Below are 24,725 nucleotides of genomic sequence, written 5' to 3'. Positions count from 1 at the left end.
TTTATTTTACTCGTGTGTGACCATCAGTGTCAGTGTCACCGGGTCATTTCCGGTCTGTTTCTGGTTGATGTGATCTTCCAGCCATGCCTTTGAAGTCACCTGCACGGGCTTCCTGTGGTCCAGGAGGGAGGAAGGATACGTTTGTGCTCATCGAGGAGGAGTCTGCCCGTTGCCTTCCAGTAGCTGCCTGGCCACCGCCTTCTTTCTGCTCCCCCCTCCCTTCCTCCTCCTCCTCCTCCTCCTCCTCCTCAGTCGCTACTGCAGCAGCAGCCCGGTGCCTCCTGGATCCATGAAGAAAGCCCCCCCTGCACGGCACGCCACGATGGGCCGCAAGCTGTTCACTGCGTTGATGTGTTGATATTGAGATATTTCAGTTATCAAATATGAATCATGCATTTGATATTTCTGGCCACTTTGCTCGTCAGCATCCTTTCGCCTTGGCTTCATCCATCACTCGCGTCATCCGGTACGTATTGCAATCGCCTGCTGGCTATTTTTTGGCACTTTCAGCTAATTAAATACACCTTTCACTTTCTGTGTTTGGCTAAAATAATATCTGACGATGTACTGCAGGTGCACAGCATCGCGCCACCCCCCAAAAAGATAGGGGATTATTTCATTTAATATGCGGCGTCTTCAGCGTGATGGTGCATGAGGCAGACCACAGCATCTCAGCATCTTTTGTTCAGTTTATAACATTTTTTGCTCTGTATTATGTATGATTACCACATGTGAATTAATAGTCATTGGGACTCTTTTCACTCATGTGCATGATATTATGTGCTGTCGTTGTCTGAGGCTGTTTGGAATAGTATTGCATAATACACACTGCATTTATCTGTCTGGTGCAGAGTTTTTCACTTTGGCAATAAGCATATCAAAAGTACCTCTCGATTAAATGAAGCAATTTATATTCTGTATCCTAAATCAGCTTAACTGCCATATGTAGCTGTCAGCATACTATGGCATGTAACCAATCTTACTGAACCGTGTCCTGAAGAATTGCAATGAAGCCGTGGCCACTTGCCTCAGTATTAGCAATGTGTTTCATCAATAAAGGATGACAGCTGTGTGTGTGTTTGCGTGTGGACCAGTCAGGATTTTCATGTCTGTGCTGTGGGAATTCTCTTGCAGTTTCTCAAGGAGTAGGGGACAAGGTTGAGAGGGATGCAGTGCCAGCACTGCTGAAGCAACAGGCGACTGCAGCACCTGCCACAGACAACAGTACACACCATGCAGTAGAGCATGTGATCACCTACCCCTCACGGTTGATCTACTACCTAAACGAGGACTCGGAGAGTACCTACCATGACCTGGACACCCGGGCCAAGAACCAAGCCACAGAGGGCCAGGTAAGCCAGCATCGAGAAGGGATGGATGAGGGAGGTTGATACTGGGACGTGGTGATCAATAGCAGGAGCGTTTGGAGACTTACTAGCATGCTGTGTGGTCAATGCTTGGAAGTTTGATGTCTATATTATGGCTTGTGTTAAACCATAACCCTGTCTTTAATGTCATTTTACTGCACAGTGTCAGACAAAGCAAAGATACCCAGCACATTAACAGATAGGATTTTAGCTGGAATGATGCCATTCCGAAGGAAGCCTTTCTTCCACTATACCCGCTGTACATTACCATCTGCCATTTATCCACCACATCTGTTATTTGTGCACTGTGCTGTAGATGATGTTGAAAGTGGGCTCTAGAGGATTTTTAATATATCTTCCCCTTGCTATCATCTGCAGTGACTACTCTTCTCTCCCTTACAGGCAGTCCACCTCGCCCAAGCCAGTTTCCAGTTGGAGGCATTTGGCTCCAGATTTGTTCTGGATCTAGCATTGAACAAGTAAGTCTCTCTCATCTCATGTAACTACAGTAATTCATTTGAGCTAAAACAAATGATTTTATACATATTTAGCCACTGTGGTCATTAAAGGAAAACTCCAGATGTAGATCCATATGCAGTTAGCCGTAATGGCTGTTACAGGAAGCTACTTTCTGTGTTTACTTTCAGTCAGAGTCAGAGACAGGATTTTGGAATGACTCATGTAAAAATTATGATTGTTTGGAAAGCTGTTGGAGGCTCTTGCAGCTTGCCAAAATATTCATTATTTTGTATATCTCGTTTCCCCAAATCTTTATAATGGAGGTGGAAAGTACAAAGTTAGCACGACCCATAGAGTCACAATAGCCACGTTTACGGGAAATCATATCAAACTTCTAGACTTGCAGTTGAACTTCATGTGAGAGTGATTTGTTTGTCTCTCACAACAGTATCTGCTGTCAAGGTTATGTTGACAGTAATGTGCAGATGGTTGATAATTGCAGAAAGTCAGTATATTTATTGATCCTGGTGTTAAATAGAAGCTGTGTAAACCTTGTTCAAACATTCCTGCCACAACAGATCCACACTGACACTCTCTCTATGGATATTATAGAAAATACTTTAGCATACTGTACAAACAAATTGCAGGAAATCATCAAAGGAAAGCTGTGATTTAGGGTTTTATTTTTTAATGCAGGGCTATTTAGTTTTACTCATTTAAATATAGGCATAATGCTAGCTAAATGTGCACATTAAGCTGTATTTTGTAAGAAAAGTTTAACAAGAACAGAATTAAAATAAACATTGGATTGGAGAAAGACACAAAAACACAGTAAGATCAGTAAGTAAAACTCTGATCCCTGTGATACCTGTGCATCATTCAGGAGACAATCAGAAGCCTTGATAATGTTAGAGTCATGTATAAAGAGAGATAAATAACCTGATTGCTCTTTGTTCCAAGTTAATATCATATCCCAAATATGATCAAAACCAGTGTGAGACCAACAAATGTTATACTATTGTACTCATTCATGGACTATGTGTTGTTGAGTATGTGCTGAACAAAGATGAATTTAATTGAAACATCGTGAAGTTGTTTGACCATGACTGTGACTATCAAAGCCCTCATATGCGACAGTGGAAATCCGGTCTACCAGAAACGGCCTTATCTCGGCAAGATACTGACTCTATGAGCAAGCAATATGTGTCATAGCTGAAGCCTAAAATGACAACACTTGTGATTCTCGTCTGTAGATGACTGTTTGTAAATGATATGTCAGATCAGTGATTAATGCAGCGTCAGTCGAATATAATGTAATCAGGGAAACTGTAATTGAATAGGTCAGCGCGCTGGTTTCCAGAATCCCCCAAGTGCTGAGAGCAATCTTAGCTCAGCTGCCAGACTACAGACAAAGACAAACTGTTTTACAAAAAGACAAAAAAAAAAACGAAGTCTCTATCTTTAGTGAGGTTTAATTGGTTTGTATCAAAATGAGCAGAGGGATAGTTATCCATTGGTCTGTGATCACTGTCCCATTCAGAGACTCCGGACACTCAATGATATTGATTTACTCCCTTCACAAAGTAGCTGGTCTACATATGTGAAAGCTTAATGTGCACATGTACAAAGACTTTAAAATTCTGATTGAATTTCAGGTCCCTTAATGGGATTTAAAACTGGATTCTGTAATAAAATATTGTAATTTTATCTATTTTTGTCTGCATGGCTGAGCGCTGTTAGATGTTAAGACTCACACATATTCAAGGTTGTGTATTTAGTCTGTGTGCTGGCATTCAGTCTCTGGTTAGCAGCCTGCTGCTTTTCTGTTTAACAATGCAAAAACAAAACAGAGCAGTGTTATAAACCTAGGTTATTGTGAATTTACTTTTATATCGCAAAAACACCACTAACCAATGCTACTTTAGAGCGTCATTTCATGCAAAGAACGAATCATGGAAAGCTTTACCAGGTGGGTTGAGGACATTTTTATTTAGTTTGATAGCTATTGACACACAGTAATGAAGTGAAATAACTGTGGATGATCTGCCATCTTTGTAGTAGTTTGAGCATCATTTCAGTGCCACTGTAGAAACCTACAAACTGAAGATTTCAGCAGTAGTATGTGTCTTAGGTCAGATACTATAGGAGAGACTCCAGAAATGATTAATTTGCTATTGAGCTCTGTGTTATTAGTAGACCACATATCTGACTATGTTTACTGAAGAGTTGATGCTCACGTATCAGGAAGGCCAACAGTACAGTCATGATATCTTCAATGTTTCCGTCTTTCTTCATTCTGTTCTAAATTGAATATATTCAGTGAGGTTCTGTGGAAATGAAAATAAGCAGAGGTGAAATATTGTGTGACACTTCTTATGTGTATGTGTGTACACATATTGTTTGTAGTTATGTTAAGTAGCATACAGACAGATGCAGGAGGAATTGAACACACACGTCTCGTCCTGTCATTCCCAGCTCACACAATTTCACAGAAGACTGACAGACACTAGGACATCATGTTAAACAGATGTCGTCCTGTATGTTATCAAGACGTTCAGGAATCGCCACATAATACAACAGCAACTCTTTACAGCAGCAGCTTGAAAGTGTGACCTTGATTCTCAGCTGTTTGCTTCTTCTGTAGGTTATCTGTGAGATACATGAGCTAACTTCGGTGTGTGCCTTTTTTTGTGTGTGTGAGAAAAGGGGTTTGAATTCTGCTTGGTGTTGTAGCTGCGACAGTACTGATCTAAATATAGATCGGTCTGCAACCTGCCAATGGGTGCTACTTTATCTGCTCACCTCTTTCTGTACCTTGGACTGCAAAGCAAGGAAGTAGTTTTTCACCACTGAAAAGATGTTTTTTCAGTTTATATGAATCATATAATGAGAGAAATTGAAATGTGAATGAGTGAACATCTTTAGTGCTGCAGACCCTTCTTCAGAGCATCACCATTTATTTAGACTCAGAGCAGAATATGTCCATGTGTTAGAGGTATGAACAGTCATGACAACGCCATGTGTCGCTACAGGATTCAGAGCTGCATTTGATCTGGCGCCAGACGCAAGAACCTCCTGCAGTTTTTTGGTCCTCCGTCTCTGCCTCGCCTCTGTCTCGCTTCCCTCTGTTGCTGCTGCTGCTGCATTGTGGCACTCGGTCTCCTGTGGACTGAGAGACCTCAGGGCAGGACTCCCTTCTCATGGTTTTTACACACTTTCACAGCTTTCAAAGAGATTTAAACACACACACACACAGGTTGATACATTCCAGTGCCTTACTCCTCCACGCTCTGCAATGCTGCCCGCCACTCACACACAAACACTCATACAAAACACCAATACACTCCAATGTGGCCCCACTCTCCTCGCCCTGCCTTATCTGTCAAGCTATAAATATCCCCTCACTCAGGAATCTCTCACAGACGCCACACATGCCTCGACTCTCCTCTCTTAATGGTGCACTTCCTGCTCACATGCCGCTGAGCATCACTCAAAAATGTCACAACAGATCCATCCTTCCTTCCATTTTTTGTGCTGTGACGCTACTACATGTTTTTGACGTTTTTGATTTGCAAGGTTACTCAGGAAAAAAGCGGCATTGTGGCAGAAATTGCAGTCTCTTGAAGTCAGCTGTCAGCTAACAGATTGAGTGTGTGTAATCGTGAGGGACGCTGACTCAGATAGCGGGAACAGCCGGGAGGACCGTTGTGTTCAAGGTGAAGCCAAGGCTCACAATCATTTATCACGTTAGGCTTCTTTGGCAGGTTTTAGACAAAGTTACTTGTTTCTGTTCCTGTTATGTGTATTGTTTCTCAACCCAGTGATCTAATTTTAGGAGATTTGAGGAAGAACCACTCATATGAAATGGATGATTGTTTTAGATATTCTGTGTCACGTTGATAACTTAAGGCCACTTTGCACTACTTTTATTGTTATGACTGTATTATTTACATGATTTTGAAAGTTTTTTTTTATTTTACCAAATGCAGTTTTGTTTTTGCAGCCTCTGCCTGTGATGATTAATTATCCTCAGGAGTAAATGCATCATATGTTTTCCTGCTGCGCTTCTGAGATGCCATGGGAGTGTTTGTGCAGGCTAATCCAGGCACAGTGGTGATTAGTGTCCTTGTTTAAACGCCAACCAAAGCAGTACTCATCGCTTGTGTAAAACCACAATATGTGAGTCAGAGAAAGCAAAGACAGACAGATTCTTGTTGTTTTTATTGTTGCATCACATCCTTCCATCCTGACCAACTGCAATCTCTGTTTTTTACAGTGACTTGCTGTCTTCAGATTATGTTGAGATCCACTATGAGGGAGGCAAACCTGTTCTGTCAAAGGTAACGTCTTCTCTAGTTGTGACTAAGATGTTACAATACACATCTTTCTTGTTTTGCGGGAGTCTGGTTCTGTGTTTCCTTCAGCTGGTACAATGTGTCCTGCTGTTTTTGTTTTGTACAGTCATGCACATTGTCAGTGAAGTAAAAGACACAAATATGTTTTGTCTCAACTTTAGGAAATAGGCAAGAGAACAGATGTGAGGGTTGATTTCCTGTAAATCAGTTCTTTAGCATCTTCTTTGCAGACTAAGAAAAGGAACAAAATGTCCAGGACATACATACATACATACATACATACATACATACATACATACATACATACATAGATAGATAGATAGATAGATAGATAGATAGATAGATAGATAGATAGATAGATAGACTTGCATAGGTAGATAAAAATGTGATAGTATATGATTTTTAGAGTGAGGGGGAAGGAAACAGGTTAGGAATTAAAGATGGTTTCTGCTGCTGCTGCTGCTGCTGCTGCTGCTGCTGATTCAGGCAGAGGGCTGGGCTGGGCATACTGTAGCTGAATCAGCAGGGTTTTGCTCTCCTGCAGCCTCCTGCTGGAGCTCTGGTCACGTGACTAGGGAGAGAAAGCCCTCTGCAGTATCAGTGCAGCGTAGGATGGGTGAAGTGAGAGCGAGAGAGACAGAGAAAGAGGGGGGGGGTGTCCTCTGCTCACCTTAGATCTGACAGCTGAGTCACAGATAGTGCCAGGACCCACCTTGCTATGTATTAACTGCACATCTCAACAAGCATATACCCACTGTGAGACAAGCTGTTACCTCCTCTGAGATGTTAGGAAATGCTAACACATGATAATTAAGTTAAAAAAAATTACACATTCAATGTATACACAGTTTTGTGTGTTCTGTTGCCAGTAATTTTGCTTTAGTTATGGCTGGGGTTTGCTGTGATGTTGCATTAGCACTGTGTCTTTTTCCCTCAGGGCGGTGAGCACTGTTACTACCACGGCCAGGTGAGAGGGAACGATAACTCCCATGTGGCCTTATCTACCTGCAACGGGTTGCAGTAAGTGAACAACAGAGTTGTGTGTAATCCTCGCCGTGTTCAGAATATCTCTGGATACACTCATCTCTGCTCCTATTGACTCAGTATCGACTGCCTTCTCTCCCTTTTCTTCTCTCTCTGCCTGGCAGCGGGATGTTTGACGATGGACTCTATATGTATCTAATTGAGCCCTTACAACAGACTCATTCAATCGTAAGTTATTCCTGTCACAGAGAACCAAAATACGTATCACACACAAGTTTTGCCCCGCTACTTGTGTAGCTTCACCTCCACCACACATGCACAACATCCTCTGCTGTTACTGCTGTTTACAGTTTCAGTTGAGGATATCCTAATCACTCCAAGGACATTCCTGTTTTTAAAGGAAGGCAATGAGATAGTGAAGCATTTTCTGGCCAAAGTGAACATGTAATTGATTACATTATCTTATGTTCTAGTATACTCAATTTGGACATTGTTTAAAGGTTTACTTGATTTTATAACTGAATATATACTATTATTTTAAGTAGTAATGAACAAACATTCTGTATTTTTTTGTGAATTTAATTTCTATTTATACTGATCATACTAATTACAGTTTGTTAAGCTATATTAGACATGTTAAGCCTTGTATTTTTTTAATTGTTTTTTTAAAAATACAATGAGCTTCAGAATTGCTGGTAGGAGGATTTTGTTAACTTTGGACAGAGTCAGGCTAGCTATTTCCCCGTTTCTGGTCTTTGTATTAAGCTAAGATAATCTGCTGCTGCCGGTAGCTTCATATTAAGCGGACAAACATGAGAGTCCCAATTCCTGTTCAGTGTTTTAACACTTGTTTTCCTCACCCCTGCAGGATACAGCTGCAAGGCCTCACAAACTAAGAAGAACAGCATCCCTTAACTGGAACAACGATTCAGAGGAAGAGGGTAAGTGTTTCTGTATGTGTTTCCATCAACTTACATAACCTCATCCATCAGTCCTCCACCTCTGACTATCACCACACCTCTCTTGACCCTGACATTACCTTCCCGTATGTTCACCACCATTGTAGCAATGGAGCTTAAATCTGTCAGTGGTCAAGAAAACACCATTTTAATGGCCGCTACAGATTAACATCTTATAATATGTAGTTTTGATTAGTCAGAAAGTGAAAACACCTGAGGAATTAACTGGAATAAATTGTACAGTGTTAGAAATTGATGTTGTCAAATGGACCATGTGGCATTTACTTTATTGTCATAAAGTATGAAATGTTGTGTTGCTCCCTCTTCTACTATTTTGCCAAGATTAATTTCTCTACTCTAGTCAAGCATACATACTTTAACACAGTACTTCATGGGAAATTCTGGGAAATTTTGGATATTCAGGTAAAAAAAAGAAAAAGAAAATCACATCTCTGTGGTCCGGGACCCAGGCATACCCAGTTGTAAATACTTAATATGTGTGTTGAAGTGTCACTTGTTCCTTGTGTGTGTTCGCAGTTGAGGAGGAGCAGCTTTTCTCAGAGCTGGATGACTTGTCCTGGCTGAAGCGCAGGAAAAAGCGAGCAGTAAGTCTCTGATCTCACCTCCCTCTGAAGTAATGCAACAAACTTTAGTTCACCCACCCTTGAACTGTTATAGAATGAGTTTACTGTGCAATAGTGTACATGGTCAAGTCTTCAAAATATACCATTATATAAGTACGTATACTCAACACGATAATAGCTGATGATTTTTATTTTGCAGATGCCTCGCAGTGTATTTGAGGAGATGAAGTATTTGGAGATCATGATTGTCAGTGACCACAGTCTGGTATGTGTTCTCATTGAAAGCAACAACAACGATAAGTGTCTGCTTTCACTTTCTTCCATCTTTTCATACTGTATAACTAAATCTGAATATATATATATCGCAAAACTCATTAACATTTCAGACCTACTCTGCTTTTTCTCCACAAGAGGGAGCACTGTCACTGAATGTAGCATGCTACATTGAGTGAGCGCCATCAAATCAATCCAGCTTATTTATCTTTGCCTTTGTTCTTTTTCTTTGTTCCTGCAGTATAAACGACACAAGACCAAGCAGCACACAAGGAATTTTGCCAAGTCAGTGGTGAATCTTGTGGATGCTGTGAGTAAACTCTTTAGCTACCCTTGGAGCAATGTGTAGTGTATCATTTATATAAATCCATTTCAGAATTTACATGCATACAATGAGTTGTTTTTTATTAGCCACTCTAGCGGCCTGGCTCAGGGAAAGGCAGTGTTGGTCATGGTACCCAGAAGATGAATCCTAATGACTTTGGTGATCCTCTGACTTTTCATCTAACGCCACCAGCAGGTGGCAAATTTCCCACTTGTCCAGTAAAATATATCTACATCAAGATGGTTTGACACAAATTTTGGTACAGACATTCATTTTCCCCAGTGCATTCATCCCAATGACTGATTTTTCCTCTAGCACCACCAGCAGCAACAAGTGAACAATTTGAGTTTGTTTGGTTTGTTTAGTGTGAAGTAGTAAATTTTAGCATGCTAACATACTAAACTAAGATGGTTAACATAGTAAACATTATACCATATGACCTGCTAAACGTCAGCGTGTTTGCATTGTTATCGTGACTATGAGCATGTTAGCATGCTGGTGTGAGCATTTAGCTAAAAAAATGCTAACGTGCTGTGGTTATATACAGCTTTACAGAGCCGCTAGTATGGCTGTAGACTCTTATTCTTGTTGTTTGAAGGCTGAGTACAGCATAATATAACATTTCACCCATTATAAGTTAGCTTATATGTAGCATAAGTGCAGTAAGTACAACACAGAGGCACTGAGACAATGGTAACTTCCTGTCCTTACAGTGTGCGCCAACTGATATATTATTCAGTATGGCACAGCTGAAGATCTCCTCATGTGTCATAATGGAGTACATCTCTCTAACCCTGAGTCGGCCCCATGATTGTCTTATTGTTAGTCCTTATTGCATTGTGCTGGTGTTTTCTCTGTGTTCTCGTCATGTGCATTAACACTCCATTGTTCCTCCTTTTTCCCAGTGTGCCGCATCCCCTCATCCATCCTCCTCAGACAGTACAGATTCAAATTCACACCCAGTGTTGTTCTCCTCTCCCTGTGCTGTTGCTTCTGTCTCTCTCTCTGCCTCTCGCACTCTCTTTCTTTATTCCTCCCATTCACTGCGCGCTTCAATGGCAGATCTTCAAAGAGCAACTACATACACGTGTGGTGCTCATTGCTGTGGAAATCTGGACAGACAAGGATCATATCCCCATCAGCGTGAAGCCTCTGGAAATGCTGCGGGATTTCTCCAAGTACCGGCAACAGAGCATCAAGCACCATGCCGATGCTGTGCACCTCATCTCGTAAGTTCTTTATTTAAACAAAATCTGTTTCCATCGTCCTTTGGTGCATCTCCTTTATTAATATGGAAAATCTTTCATTTTTAAGGATTTAAGCTTTATTTGCAATATTTAGGTATTCACTTGAATTTGTCTGATTTTTCACTGAAGGACGTGTATGTTGTTGGAATATAAAAAAAATCAAGCATAATGAGTAATATGGAAAAGTCCTTGTCAAATCCTGTCCGTCTAAGTTTTTTGTTTTTTTATCATTACAGTCGCATAACCCAAACGTTATATGTAAATTAGGGGCCTTCTAGAAGAAGTTTTCAATTTGGTTGCACTTCATTGCTACTGGGTGCCATTGATTTGTCATTATTGTGCTGTATGTTTTTGTACTCTGTACCACATAATCATGGCCTGAAGTCAATAAAAATATGAACCTTAATCTGCAATTGAGCCCCAAAGTGTGTTGACTGAATACAACACAGATAGCTGCCGCATAAAATAACTAACCAAGATCTTAGTTTGACATCATTTTTATGCAGCCTGATCCATGCTTTGACCTTCTCTCTGTATGTCTTTGTAATCTCATGGTGCTCTCATCACATCTGCACGCAATGTACAATAAAGCTGCAGCTGCCTGTATTTAAAACAGCGTCTTCAGGAGTGAATATTTACGTCAAGTAATGGGTCAGGCTCACTTTTTGACTCATCTAGCCCTCAGTGATGTTTTTATCTTTTGTCTGTTGTTCATGTCTGCCTCTTTGTCTTCCATCATTCTTGTAGAAATGTGACCTTCCACTACCGCAGAAGCAGCGCAGCATACTTTGGAGGCATGTGTTCTGTGAGCCGTGGAGTAGGGGTCAATGAGGTCAGATTTGCTGTCTAACTTCTAGCATCACTCTGTACATGTATCGCAAAGTGTGTAAATGCAGGTGAATAATCCCTGGTCTCTGCTGTGTCCACAGTACGGCACCAGCTTGTCCATGGCAGGGTCTCTATCCCAGAGCCTGGCTCAGAACCTGGGCATGCAGTGGGACCCGGCATCCAAGAGAAGTATACATGAAACACACGTTATCGCACAGCTAGTTTAAGTGAACTAAGGAGGGGCAGGCTATTCAGAGCCAAAATCTCAACGTTCAGATCAGTCAAATCACAAAAAAAAAATATTTTTCCATTTACCCCTTGTTGTATTTAGCCATGCATTCAGTTTTATTGAGGACCCTGTGGTCACTCATCTCGATTAAGGCTCTTCTCTCTTTATACCCCCACTAAAGTGAGGACAGCAGATTCACTGCCCAGGTTGAAAACCCACCTCAGCAACCTTTGCTAGCACTTCTGTCTCATTAAAAAACAACAACAACTGTATACACACTTTGTTGTTCAGTTGTTTGTTTGGGATGGATGCAATCGAAGTTGAATGCACTTATTTTAAGTTACTTTGGTTACTACAGAAGTGTCTGCCAAACGAATGTAATGTAATTTGCTGAGGTTTTGAGATATGCACTGAGACTTCTGCTGTTGTTTTTCCCAAATTTTTTATGTTTGGTAGAAAATAGTTGTCGGTAAAACTGTCCGCAGAGAGGTTTGTGGTTTGACCTGATTAATCAGACACATGGTTGTTTAAAAGGCATGTTTCCTTTGAATTTTTCAGATGTCTTTTTTCAGTGCTTTAAGCATCAGAAATTAATTTACTCTCCATTGTATTGACGTGACTTCAGCAAATAAATCAAAACTGTTGTTAGATACCTCCAGGCGTAAGTAGGATATGTTGTTTAACCAACCCTTCAATTCTCACAGTTCTGAACATCTCAGTTACATAAAAGCAACCTACTATAAATACTATAATGGCCTGATGGTACATTTTTCTGTAAATTACATTTGAAAAAGTGGGATTGTTTTAGATTTGAGGTCTATACACTTAAATGTCTTTAGGCGTTTAAAACAGCAGATAGTGCCTATAAAATAAAAAGTTGCCTTTTGACTGGACCAAAGTGTCTCTTGTCAACTCTTATTTGTGCAAGGAGTGACAGATGGAGCGATGTACCGATTGTCTTGGAAAAAGTGGTCCAAAAGTAGACTTAATTGAGTCATGCTCGAGAAGGATTTATGCCATTCGTTTTAAGATCATATTTTTATCACAGTGCTTAATGAGGCAAAGTCAGAGTCTAACAGCTGCCATGTTTGAAGACTGCAAGCTCAACCATCAGAGAGATTCTTTTTATGGTCCCAGAACAGGCCGAGCTTGATAGGACATTGTATGTCAGTGAAAAATAAAGTGAAGGAATTTTTTCGTTATTCAGCTGAAAGCTTTGGAAATCAGGTGCTAAATCCACTGATCAACGCTGATTCTCTTAGAGATGATAAAGCGGAAATACAATCATTTTAACATTTTATTTGAGTACTCTAATTGTCTTCTTTCTGTGCACTATTTCATCTCTTTCTCTCTCCCTGTCTCTTTTTGTGTTTTTTCTGTTCTCTCTTTCCTGTTTGCAGAGGAATGTAGTTGTGTTGAGACGTGGACTGGCTGCATAATGGAGGACACTGGGTAATGTCCAATATACCCCTGACACACACACACACACACACACACACACACACACACACAAACAAACAAACAAGAGAGGGATAGTGGAACAATTACTACAGCATATAGTCTGATGTTATCAGAGCTACCATTTACACCTGGTAGATACAGATTGAATGTTAATACCAGATATAAATGTGGTCAGTGTGCTTTCATCAACAAAACCGTGTCGTGTTTTTGTCTGCTCCCATTGTTATTTTGTTTCTTATTTCTTCGGCTTTGCTGTATCGGGGGCATGTAACACTGGACAAGGTTTTACTACATCTACAATGCCAGAAATAAAACAATTGTGTTTATTTTGCTCTAATGGAAGTGTATTGCAATTCAACCAGTACTGAGACCAAAAGCACGTAGGCTGCTTGATGCATTACAGATAGCAGTTGTGTAAAATAAATCTTGATTTGTTTTTATTTATAATTTTTTAATGTAGATTAATCTGAAAAATAAATGCTTTGACCTTGTTCTCATAATATTCTGACAGGGTATCTGCAGGTCTTAAAAAGTCTTAAAAAGCATTGAATTTAATTTCCTAACAAAAGGCCTTAGAAGGTATTAAAAAGTCTTAAATTTCATTTACAAAGGTTTTTGTATCAGATTGCAAGCTGTCAGGAGACGTTATACACTCAGTAAGTAAAAGTGGGATTTTTTCGGCAATGGATTGGGCTGCAGGAAGCTGTTTAATCCTTTTTTATGGTGTTTCAGTCAGCACCATCAGACTTGAAGCAAACACTGTCACTACTGCTAGCTACAGCAACTAGGAAGCTCACCTCATAATTGAACATTTGTTTAGCAAAAACTTAATTGGTTAATCCATCCATCCATTTTCTGCCGCTTATCCAGGTTCAAGTTACATTAATTAAATGAATAAATATTATTGTTATGTACTGCTGGGAAGTACTGAAAAAAATGTATATAGATAAAATGTATCATTCTAGGCCATTTCATCACCTGTTCACTCGTTTCCATCATACTTTCATGCTTTAGACGGTAAGATTGTGAAACAGGTAACACTAATAGATAGCAACAACAGTAGTCAGTAATAAATAGCTTAAAAAATACACAGGGTGTAATAACACAATACAGAAATGAAGAACAAATATTGCGAATGCTCTAATGTCTTGCTTATGGTGGCTAAAAAACACAAAACAGCATTTGGAACTATGCTTCCATCCTCATTGATCTTCACTTACAATTCTGGTTAATTATCACCTGGTATTCTCTCTCTTCAGGGTCCAACACCCACGGAGATTCTCCAAATGCAGCATTGCAGACTACAAGGAGTTCCTTCTGAAAGGTGGAGGCTCGTGTCTGTTTAACAGGCCGACCAAGGTTAGATGCTCACGACACTGCCCCTCTCTTTTACAAGTCACAACTGTCATGAATCGCACACGCCTGCTCTATCCTTTACACTCTCCTGTCTTCTTCTGCCAGCTGTTTGAGGCAACAGAATGCGGTAATGGATTTGTAGAAGTGGGAGAGGAGTGTGACTGCGGAGCGAGAGCAGTGAGTTTCTTTTACTAAGTCAGGTCTGTTTGTTGTCGTCGCGTTGTTGTTCAGATGGGTGAAGCTCTTTCTCTGTTTATTTTCAGGAGTGCTACAAAGAATGCTGCAAGAAGTGTTCCCTCGCCAATGGGGCACACTGCAGTGATGGCCCATGCTGCAATAACACGTGTCTGGTATGAGTTTGGTCTTTTCTTAAAGTTGTACAGCACTAAATATTAATTTCTACTTCTGAAACCTTAATTTGGACTTTCTCTCCTTTTCTTGCCAGTTTTATCCACGAGGTTACAGTTGCCGCTATGCTATGAACGACTGTGACATCTCAGAGACCTGCTCTGGGGACTCTGGACAGGTGTTCTTGTGTTGCACTGTTTCATTCCTTTTTTTGGTTTCAAACTGTTCATTCCTTGCATGTTTGCATGGTTACGAAGAAGTCTTATGTTTGTGACTGTTTGCAGTGCCCTCCCAACCTTCATAAACAAGACGGTTACCTCTGCCAGGTAAACCAGGTATGCAGACTGATGACATTAGAAAATGTATTGGTCCAAAAAGGCGCAGTCATGCATCAGTATAGCAGTTTGAGAGCAGCAGTCTGAAGATGTATTTACTATGTTATTCTCTCTGTCTGAAGGGCCGCTGCTATAATGGAGAGTGCAAGACCAGAGAGAACCAGTGTAAATACATCTGGGGGTTAAGTAAGATTAATCTTCCTTTGGTTCACCTCAGCTCGTATTAGTGGAGTGTCAGAGTATCATCATAACAGAGATTCTGTATGAAAAGAGACTGGTGGTAGTCAGTGCTGTACAGATCACCCCTCCTCTCTTTCCCTCAGAATCTGGCGGCTCGGAGAAGTTCTGCTATGAGAAGCTGAACACGGAGGGCACAGAGAAGGGCAACTGTGGGAAGGATGGAGACAAATGGATCCAGTGCAGCAAACAGTGAGTTTCAAAGGAAGACAAATTAAATGAACTATGGTATTTCCTCTATACATGTCAGCATGACACTACTTTCTATTTCTACACAGAGGCTGAGCTTTGGTTCTTCCTCATTCTCTTTTATTAATGACAAGGGAGGAGATTAAAGTTATTTTGAAGCCAACCAATAGCGGGCAACAGAGGGCAAATAATTTACAGGAACATTGTCCTTAAAAGCATTGAATGTATTTTAAGAATACCGTACCCTAAGATGGCAGTTGTTCACCAGGCTCATATGCCAAAAATGTTTTTTCTCCTCCAGGTTTGCTTTATTGTTATGCGGCCTACTCCACATTAGTGCCTCTTTCCCAGTGGTGGAAGAAGTATTTCAATAATTTACTCAAGTAAAAGTAGTAATACCATAGTATAAAAATACTCCATTACAACTAAAAGTCCTGCATTCAGAATTTCATGTAAAAAAATCCCCGTAAAAGTTCAGAAGTACTATCATCAAAATGTATCAAAAATAACAGTACTCATGATGCAGAGTGGCTGCTGTCAGTGTTATACTATTCTATTATTGGATCATTATTGATATGTAAGCGGTACTTTAATGTTGTCGTTGATCAAGGTGGATCTAATTTTAACTACTTCAAATACTTTTGGTAGTTTAATCTGTAACAATGGATCATATTTTATAAACTAATCATATGTTTTGTATGTAAAATATTAATTTGAAAAGTAACTCTTAACTATAGCTCTTAATTAAATGTAGTGAAGTGAAAAGTACAATATTTCTCTCTGAAATGTAGTGGAGAAGAAGTATAAACTACTTTCCACCACTGCTCTTTCCCTGAGCTTGCAGTCAGCCCATAGACTTTGTATTGTGATGACGTCACACACATAAAATAGCTGTTCTAGGCTCTGGAGAAGTTTTTAGAGAAATAACTGACTTTGTTTGCAGTTGGAGGTTTCCTGTCAACAGTTTTGCAACAGTTTTTATGTTGCAGTATTGTGTTTTGGCATCAAGGCTGACTTTTGAAGGGCACGACGATTCCAGCTCTTTTAATACATCCATGTTGGGGCCACTTTTGAACATTAGAATACGATCCAAAACTGAAAAGAAATTGAATGGCTTACTATGAAGCGACTCAAGTCAAGTCAATTTATTTATAGAGCGCAATTAAAAACAACAAATATTTATAAAAATTAAAAATACAATTAAATAATTAAAATGAAAATAAATGAGTAAGTAACTGTAACAGACTAAATTAAAGCATATTAATTAAGAGGACTCAAACGCAGTTGTAAAAAGATGGGTCTTAGGACAGGATTTAAAAGTGATGATAGATGGGGAAGACCCGACAAGTCAAAATGTATATTAAGTGGAAGATTGGCATCTGCACAGATTTCTCTCGGTTGTCTTTTTCAGTGATGTGTTCTGTGGTTACCTTTTGTGTACCAACATTGGCCGCAACCCTCGCATCGGAATAATGAAAGGAGATATTACCCCAGCCTCCTTCAACCATCAGGGCAGGGTGGTAGACTGCAGGTAAACACATGTGCACTATATAATAAGACCTGTTCATGTCCTGGAAACTATTGCCAGGAGTTCTTGTCACTTTTGCTTTAATCGTCCTTGTATGAGTTTTTATTCCCTCCTCCTCTCCTCGCCTCTCCTCTCTCCTTATCTTTCTCCCCCTTTCCTTCCCTCCAACCTGTCCTCACAACAGTGGTGGCCACGTCCTTTTGGATGATGAGACTGATTTAGGCTACGTGGAGGATGGGACTCCCTGTGGGCCGTCGATGATGTGCCTTGACCGCAAGTGTCTGCCCATCCAGTCACTCAACATGAGCACCTGCCCTAGTGGACCTAACGGACAGGTGTGCTCTGCCCATGGGGTGAGTCCTTGTGTAAACTAACCCACAATTTACGCTTTGCTCTTTGTGATCTAGCAAAGCTCAATAGCATTTGCTTGGGACAGACATCACTTAGCTTAGCTTGCCGGCTCACTGTCACACTGTCATGTCTTAGTGGCACACTTGAATAGAACAGAGCCATCGGTAATGAAATTAGTAACACCTGTGCTTTTCCTACTATTTTCCTATTATTTCCTACTAAGTCGAAATGTCTGCTGTGAAAAAGGCCCATTGTTTCCAGCCCATTGTTGTTCATCTAGCCCTTGTTGTGTAATTCAACCAATTAGATTAAATTCAGCCTGTAGAAATGTTTGCATAATTATATCCATCTTTACAAAGCTGACCTGGCTAAAAATGCCATTTTAGGGTAGAGCTGTGATAGAATTAATCTTGATCAGTTTCCGCAAGTGTGTCTTTATCTTTATCAACCTTTTATGGTGCACAATCATCTTTACACCGTGGAAAGTGTCTATGTGGGAGCCTGTAATAACTGTGGATGAGCAATAACCTTCTATAAGTGCCAAATGTGAAGACGGCAATGGGGATAGTTCCCAAAAAAGTACCCCAGTGCGTCAGCACCTTTATTTACAGCTCTTTGTTCCCCTCATCACCTCATCTATTTCTGTCTTATCTGTACAGGTGTGCAACAATGAAGCCACATGCACCTGTGACACCACCTGGGCGGGGACAGACTGTAGCATGCCTGACCCGCCTAAAGAGCCTGAGGCCACTCAGAACGAAGAACCCAAGGGTCGGTTTCCACCTCTTTCAACCTCTGGCATCTGATAGAATGAATAACACACATGTTTATGTGCACTCATTTAATTTAGCCACGATTCACACTGACCTGATATACTGTTTATGTTGTTCTGCAATATTGCAATGTCATTCTCGGTCACACTGTTAGATCTGAGTCAGCACAGATTCTTACACCTGAATTTCACAGGTGTACAGGAGTCGTAAAGACTTTCCATGTAAAATGGAGACTGAAGGAGAATAAAAAAGCTGTGTTACATTTGTTTAGTTTGATTCAGAAGATGAAATGAACACACAGTTCACCTGTACACCTGATACTTTGCCCACGGGGGGACGGGGGAGGTGGTTAAGGTGGTGGAAAGTGTCACAGAGGGAACCGTGTCACTTCATCCATGACTCTGAAGCAGAAGCCTGCTGTTTGTTTTTGACAGGGTGGTAATAATGCTCCTTTTCCCTCTGCACAGTGAGCGTGGCCACTAACAGGCTGATAGGGGCAGTAGCAGGGACCATTCTGGCCCTGGGGGTGATTTTTGGAGGCACAGGGTGGGGAATAGAGTAAGCATCTTTAACCCTTTCACAGCTCTTCCTCTCATAGTGGTGCCTCAGTGTGCGGGCGGTCTCGTGAGCCGGCCTGAGCCCGTGTGTGCGTCCCGGTGGCTTTGTGTTTTCTTGTGTGTTGGTGATGACCATATAATTGTCATGTGATTGGATGTTTTCAGTGTTGTGTGATTGATTGATGGATTCCCTCCTCCTCCTCCTCTCCTGCCACTTCCTGTTGTTCCCCATTACTACAGTACAAGCCTTTTTCTTCATCCTCCCTCTTCTTCTTGTCCCTTTTCTTTCTCTTATTCTTAGTCGTTATGTGGTTGCTCCTGTGATCCTCTCCTTTCTGGGGCATGTGGGGCATTTAGATAGAAAACAGTCCTGAGAAGTGTCCAGTTAGTGACCTGGCTTGTCAGTCAGTGGTAGGCTGTGTGGTGACTGGGACCCCTAAAAACATTTTCTACTGCTCATACTGCAGGCCACATATACACATCACTTGTCAATCTCTGTTTAATTAAACCTTTATAGTGATGGATACCAAGGGTCTAGTCTTCTGCGTAACCTTAACAGACAAACCACTGATAATCACTACCTCAACTGACACCAGATAAATGTAAAAATTCCCAGAGCCTCTACTTCATTATCTTCATGTTACACAGTAAAGGGGGCTGAAAAGCATGCAAAATACATTCTCAGATTCAGTCATTTTACTGTAATAGTATACTTATGGTTATGTTTTCTGTTCCATGTGAAATCGTCATTGTATAGTTACATGTTATTTATACAGTGAGTATAGAAACTCATGTCTTTTTCCCCATAACCCTTTACAGGTCCTAGTGCCACCAATCTAATAATAGGCTCCATCGCCGGAGCCATCCTTGTGGCTGCCATAGTGCTGGGGGGGACTGGATGGGGCTTTAAGTAAGCAACACGCTGCATGCCTCTCCTGCTGTTACTCTAGCATCCCTGCTGCTTCTAGACACCAGGGTTTGAGCTCCTGCTACAGAATATGGACCCCAGGGTGGACGATACACAAACATAAAAATAAAAGCATTTTACACTGAGACGCACATGGAAAACACATGCTTAACACGTACCTGAACCACAACTTTATCCAGTGTGCAGTCCTGGTTGTTTTATAGAAGAGGATGCGGATGATGTCCAAGGGTATAGATGTGTAAAGGGTGATTTGGAGAGGCACTGGGCTCCATGTGGGCGTTGTCTGTGGATCTGTAGCAGAATCTCAAACTGATTGGACGGGCAGAGCTCAATGCTTGACATGCATGTTCAGTGAAGGACCTGATAACAGAGGGGAAGAATACTTTTAACAGCTAAATGGTTAAAAAAAAGTTTGTATTGATAAGTTTAAATTGTATTTCCCCTCTGAAATCCAAAGATAGACCTCTAACATATCTGTGTAGCCAGGAAATGTACTTTATTGTACAATAGATTGTTTAATAAGTTCCAATTTACCACTGATTAGCCTGCTGTCTTGAGCAACTGGGGTGTTACACATCTTAATTTAAATAGGCCTAAAGACTAACTGAGAAATACAATCTTGCAGCCACCAAAGCATGCCAGGTAGCAAAGCATCATGGTTGTCACCAAAAAAAAAAGAAATATAAAAAAAAACAGAATAAGAAATAAAGCTTTTCTGCATGTTGACTTGTTAATTTGGAGGAGGTCAGTTCATTGCACAAAGGCTGAGCCGAGCCCAGAGTGATTTGGTCCAGGGTTGTCGTGCTCTCATCACTTCCATCTTTTTCTCAATCCGTTACTGTTTGGGGGTGAGACTTTAAATGGAGTGGTGAGAGCGACACAGAGAGAGAGACAGACAGACAGAAGCCAGGACCTTTTTGTTGGCCGCAGCCTTTGTGCCATGGCTGACCACACACACCTTGATGGCCAGGCTCCGCCCTAGAGCAGAGCAGGACTCTTGGACCCGCCCACACCAGCTGCCATTGCTGCCTGCTTCACAGACCTGGTACAGACACGGCACATTGCACTGCATGAACCACGCACAGCAATAGTGCCACCTTCAACTGGCCTACTATTGAAACAGGTGCATGACAGAGTGATAGAAGCCCCACAACAAGCCACAGTACGGGGAGGTTATGCATCACTCCTGTTGTCGTATTCATTGTTGTCCCACTGTTGTGGTAGTAGTTATTGTTGCTGCTGCTGCTGCTGCTGTGGTTGTTGTTTATGTGGTTGTCTCCTCTTTCCCTCCTCTATAGAGTATATTTTATGTTAGTTCTTTCCTCCCAGATGGTTATGTTATGAGTGGAACTAATGTCTTTCCCATCAAAACTGGTAATGAGACATGTCTCCTACACTCCTTCACCTTGTAAACTGATGTTGCACGCCCAAGGCGATTGGCATTTGTCTGCAAGAAGGCAACAGAGGATATTTATATTCATAGACCTTCAAAGCTCAGTTATTAGTCTAATTTGAAAGTAGACTTTATTGTTCTTTTGCTCAATAAACTGGGTGAAAGTTTTAATTTAGGTCACTTCTATCCAATGCTCAGTGTCACAAATCGTAACACAAAAGAAAATATAAAAACTTCCTTTTTACTAAATAAAAATGATCTCTTAATGCTTGGCCTCAGTATGTTTAACATACTGTCAATCATCATGATTTGGGACGTAAAGGTTTGTGAATATAAATACATCTAACTGCCTCTTTGCAGTCAAGGCCGAACTGGCCAACATGGACCAGCCTTTCCTCACTATAATGTCTTCAGCATTTTGATCTTGAAGCCCTTTAATTAAAAAGTTGCCACGAAGAACATTTTTATTTTACCCTCTTGAATATAACAACAGTTAAAGATTGTTTATGGCATTTTACTTATAAAAGTCTACTATTGTAAACTGAAGAGATGAGTGTGGTTGCTTGTCCAGGTTGCACTAGCTGTGTTACAGACGTGATTATAGCACACACTGACTCCTGTTTCTTGTCTCCTCATAAGAAATGTGAAGAAACGGCGATACGACCCCAACGCCTCAGCCATTTAACCCAAGGAGAGATGGCAATCACAGATGGACTCCTCCAAGGCTTCCTTAGTTGGCTACCTGACAGCTGGACTGCACTTATTGCTGCTGATCTTTGGCATTAGATTTACTTGAAAGACATAGTGGACATTTTAACAAATTCCATCGTAGTGACATTAGACATGCAGCCTTTTCAACTCCACCTCACCCATGTAACAAACCCACACTCCCCACCCTGATCTCTAGAGTGACAGAGCTCCTCTTCCATCCTTTAGTGCCAGTGCACAGGCGTTCAGGCGGAATCCACACCACTCTCTCACCTGGCATGATTATCCGCATAAAGCGTGCTGCTTGCTGGCCCCCTGGCATGAAGAGCCCTCTCTGCAGGGCTCTGCATGGCTACGAAAGCTATGAATATACCGCAAAAAACATACAAAGAGGAAAAAAAACAACGGAATTATCTAATGCAAGAGACAACTTTGTTAAAAACTAAACCCAGTGGAAAGACGGTTAAAGATCCTATAGTTCACATGTAGGTGCTGTAGATGATTAAGGAGGCTGCATGTGTGGACCCATAAGGGCAGTGCAGACCATGAAGTGAATGCACACGCACAAAATTGTACATAAATAAGGAGTTCAGGTTTGGAATTAACAGCATATTTTACTAGAACATCAGTTGATTTTGTTTTTTATCTTAGCATGTTGTATAGCGGGTGTTTTTGGCAATGTTATTGAAAAAAAACTGCAATAGTGATTTGGGCCAAAACTGTAATCGCACGCTGCACAGCCTCCTGTGATTGTCCGGGGAAGCGGTCAAAGGTTAGATCCACGACAGCGGACAGAGCAGCTGTGGTGTCGAGGAGAAGCATGTCAGTTCTAGAGGGATTCAGACTGATATCACGTCAGATTAACGTCACAGGATCCCCCCCCGAAGTATCTTCAACAGTGTCTCAAATGCCAAAGAACCAATCACATGAACATATGGATGTTGTTACACACAGCACTTTCCCCTCTGTCTGCAGCCAGTGGTGCCTCTCCTACTGCTGAGGGCATGAAGTCTGTCCATGCAGGCGCTCACCTGTCCAGCCAGGTCTCACGTAACAGTCCTCATCAACACCCACTATACTGGCTTAACCTTTTGCTCTCATAAACGCTTAGTAGAAATCATGTTCAGCTCTACTGGAAACGCTGCATGCAACCACTATAGTGGGCTTATAATTCTATATGGGAGTCCCCAAAATCTGCAAGAAAAATATGCTACAAAAGGTGCATGTCAACAACAAAAACATTTAACTTTTATTTACTATGCAAAGAGATATTGCACAAAAGTATGGGTAATAATGATATCAATGTAGACATGGAATTACAGAAACCTCTGCTAATCAGCTAATCTTTTGTATTTGGCCACTCCCACGTCTCGTTTCACTTCGCTTCAACATACTCAAACTATGAATGGACAAATAAAAAAAAAGAACTGAATTAATATTTCCAATGAAAAAGCGAGAGAGCAACCTTTTACATTTGTGGAACTGAAAATCATTTTTGTGTGTTTTTCATCTGATATTTTTAATCACACACATGCACACACACACGTACACAAACACACTGTATGGTGCCTGTGCATATTGAGGCCTGAACAGTTTCCTTTTGCAGGGCTATTATTTCCAGTCCAGCTGATAGTTGGTGTGTTCCAGGTGCTGCCATAGCACTGGCATCGTTGTAATCCTCCATGTTACTCATCGTCTGGTGTCCCTCTCTCACTGCATCATGTACAGTTGGACTGATGAATAAATTACTGACAAATTTTATCTGAGCGTTTCTGTGTTTTTTCCTGCCAAATCAAATCATCAGTGAACTCATTTTATCTCACTACTATTTGACAAATGACAGCAACTGATACTTTAATATTCTTTGCTAAGTCAAACATAAAGTTACATCTTAACTTTATGAATTAGTGTGGACAATATAGGCTAAATTTGGACGCTGCATATAGCCTATTACTGCACTTCACATTGTTCATGGTCTTAGTCAGCATTACCAAGAATCATTTTGTCCTATTAGGGTATCATTAACAATTCAACTTGTTGCAAAGCAACAAGTTATTTTATAAAACACAGACAATTTTATGAACTAATTTCAATGTATTAGATGGGTCCTGCAGAGACACTGTACTGCTTTAAGAAATAGTTTGACATTTTGGGATATACTTTATTTGCTTTCTTGCCCATAGTTAGATGAGAAAATTGATACCACTTTTGTATTTATCCATTTAATATGAAGCTACAGCGAGATGGTTAGCTTAGCTTAGCTCGGTGATGACAAGACTCCAGAAAGTCACTGTGCTCACCCAAAAAATAGTGTGTAAAACCACAAATTGTCATTTTTACACTTCAGTTTTTATACTGTACAAAGTAACAAAATATAACATGTTCGTTGTTTAGATTTAGAGGTGCTGGTAGGCAGATTTTGTTACTTTTGGACAGGCTAGCTGTTTCCCCCTGTTTCCTGTCTTTACGCTAAGCTAACGGTTAGCCCACCGGCTGCTGGCTGTTAGCTTCATGAATGGAGTGATATTGAGTGGTATTGATCTTCTCATCTAACTCTACAAAAAGGCGAAACGGGGATTTTACCAAAATGTCAAACTATTCAGTTAACTTAGAAATCATTGCTAAAGCTAAATTATTATCTATTACTGATGATAGCCACCCACACTGAACAAGGCACTTTTTGTCATTGTTGCCATTGCACTCCAACAGTTAAATCTGTTGACCTACAGTATGTTTTGTTTTTAGATCCTTGTTCTGGTGATCAATTAATTAATTTGACATTTGAAATGATTAGTTAAGTGACCTGTTGCTCTATAAAACTGAAGGAAATAATGGCAATATGTAGCAACATAGCAATATTAGAAAACAAATGTCTTATACATGTGTGCTTTTGTACAAAAATATTTAAAAAGCAGACATTCATATTTTTCATATGCACATAAAACAAATTA

At 40.7% G+C, this 24,725-nt stretch overlaps 1 protein-coding gene across 4 annotated transcripts; it reads left to right on the top strand.

Moving 5' to 3' along the window:
• The first annotated feature begins 236 nt into the window (after positions 1-236).
• Positions 237-23,535, top strand: LOC122886058 (disintegrin and metalloproteinase domain-containing protein 23). 4 transcript variants are annotated; one of them, XR_006380247.1, is made up of 27 exons: positions 237-466; positions 1,135-1,352; positions 1,770-1,846; positions 6,103-6,166; positions 7,119-7,201; positions 7,330-7,393; positions 8,034-8,106; positions 8,662-8,729; positions 8,908-8,973; positions 9,223-9,291; positions 10,369-10,535; positions 11,301-11,385; positions 11,483-11,570; positions 13,011-13,062; positions 14,331-14,430; positions 14,533-14,604; positions 14,691-14,777; positions 14,873-14,953; positions 15,060-15,110; positions 15,233-15,296; positions 15,434-15,539; positions 16,948-17,067; positions 17,249-17,417; positions 18,075-18,186; positions 18,656-18,746; positions 19,565-19,655; positions 21,706-21,730. XR_006380247.1 is itself a non-coding variant. In XM_044217922.1 (26 exons), exons 1-26 carry the CDS (start codon positions 391-393, stop codon positions 21,749-21,751), a joined length of 2,349 nt encoding a protein of 782 aa, XP_044073857.1. In that variant the 5' UTR covers positions 237-390; the 3' UTR covers positions 21,752-23,535. The 4 variants fall into 4 exon arrangements, 3 of the variants coding, with proteins under 3 accessions (XP_044073857.1, XP_044073858.1, XP_044073859.1); XM_044217922.1 differs by lacking the exon at positions 18,656-18,746 and having other exon boundaries at positions 21,706-23,535; XM_044217923.1 differs by lacking the exon at positions 19,565-19,655 and having other exon boundaries at positions 21,706-23,535.
• The last annotated feature ends 1,190 nt before the right edge of the window (positions 23,536-24,725 follow it).

Source organism: Siniperca chuatsi, linkage group LG12 (assembly GCF_020085105.1).
Source record: "Siniperca chuatsi isolate FFG_IHB_CAS linkage group LG12, ASM2008510v1, whole genome shotgun sequence".
In the NCBI taxonomy this organism is placed as follows: Eukaryota; Metazoa; Chordata; class Actinopteri; order Centrarchiformes; family Sinipercidae; genus Siniperca; species Siniperca chuatsi.
Note: the sequence above shows the minus strand (reverse complement) of the source record. Positions and strands in the feature narration are given on the sequence as shown.

Coding starts and splice junctions, on each gene's coding strand:
- LOC122886058 (XM_044217922.1), top strand. CDS start 391: ATGCATTTGATATTTCTGGCCACTTTGCTCGTCAGCATCCTTTCGCCT. Junction 7,202..7,329: donor TCTACCTGCAACGGGTTGCA/GTAAGTGAACAA, acceptor TCTGCCTGGCAG/CGGGATGTTTGACGATGGAC. Junction 11,571..13,010: donor GGACCCGGCATCCAAGAGAA/GTATACATGAAA, acceptor TCCTGTTTGCAG/AGGAATGTAGTTGTGTTGAG.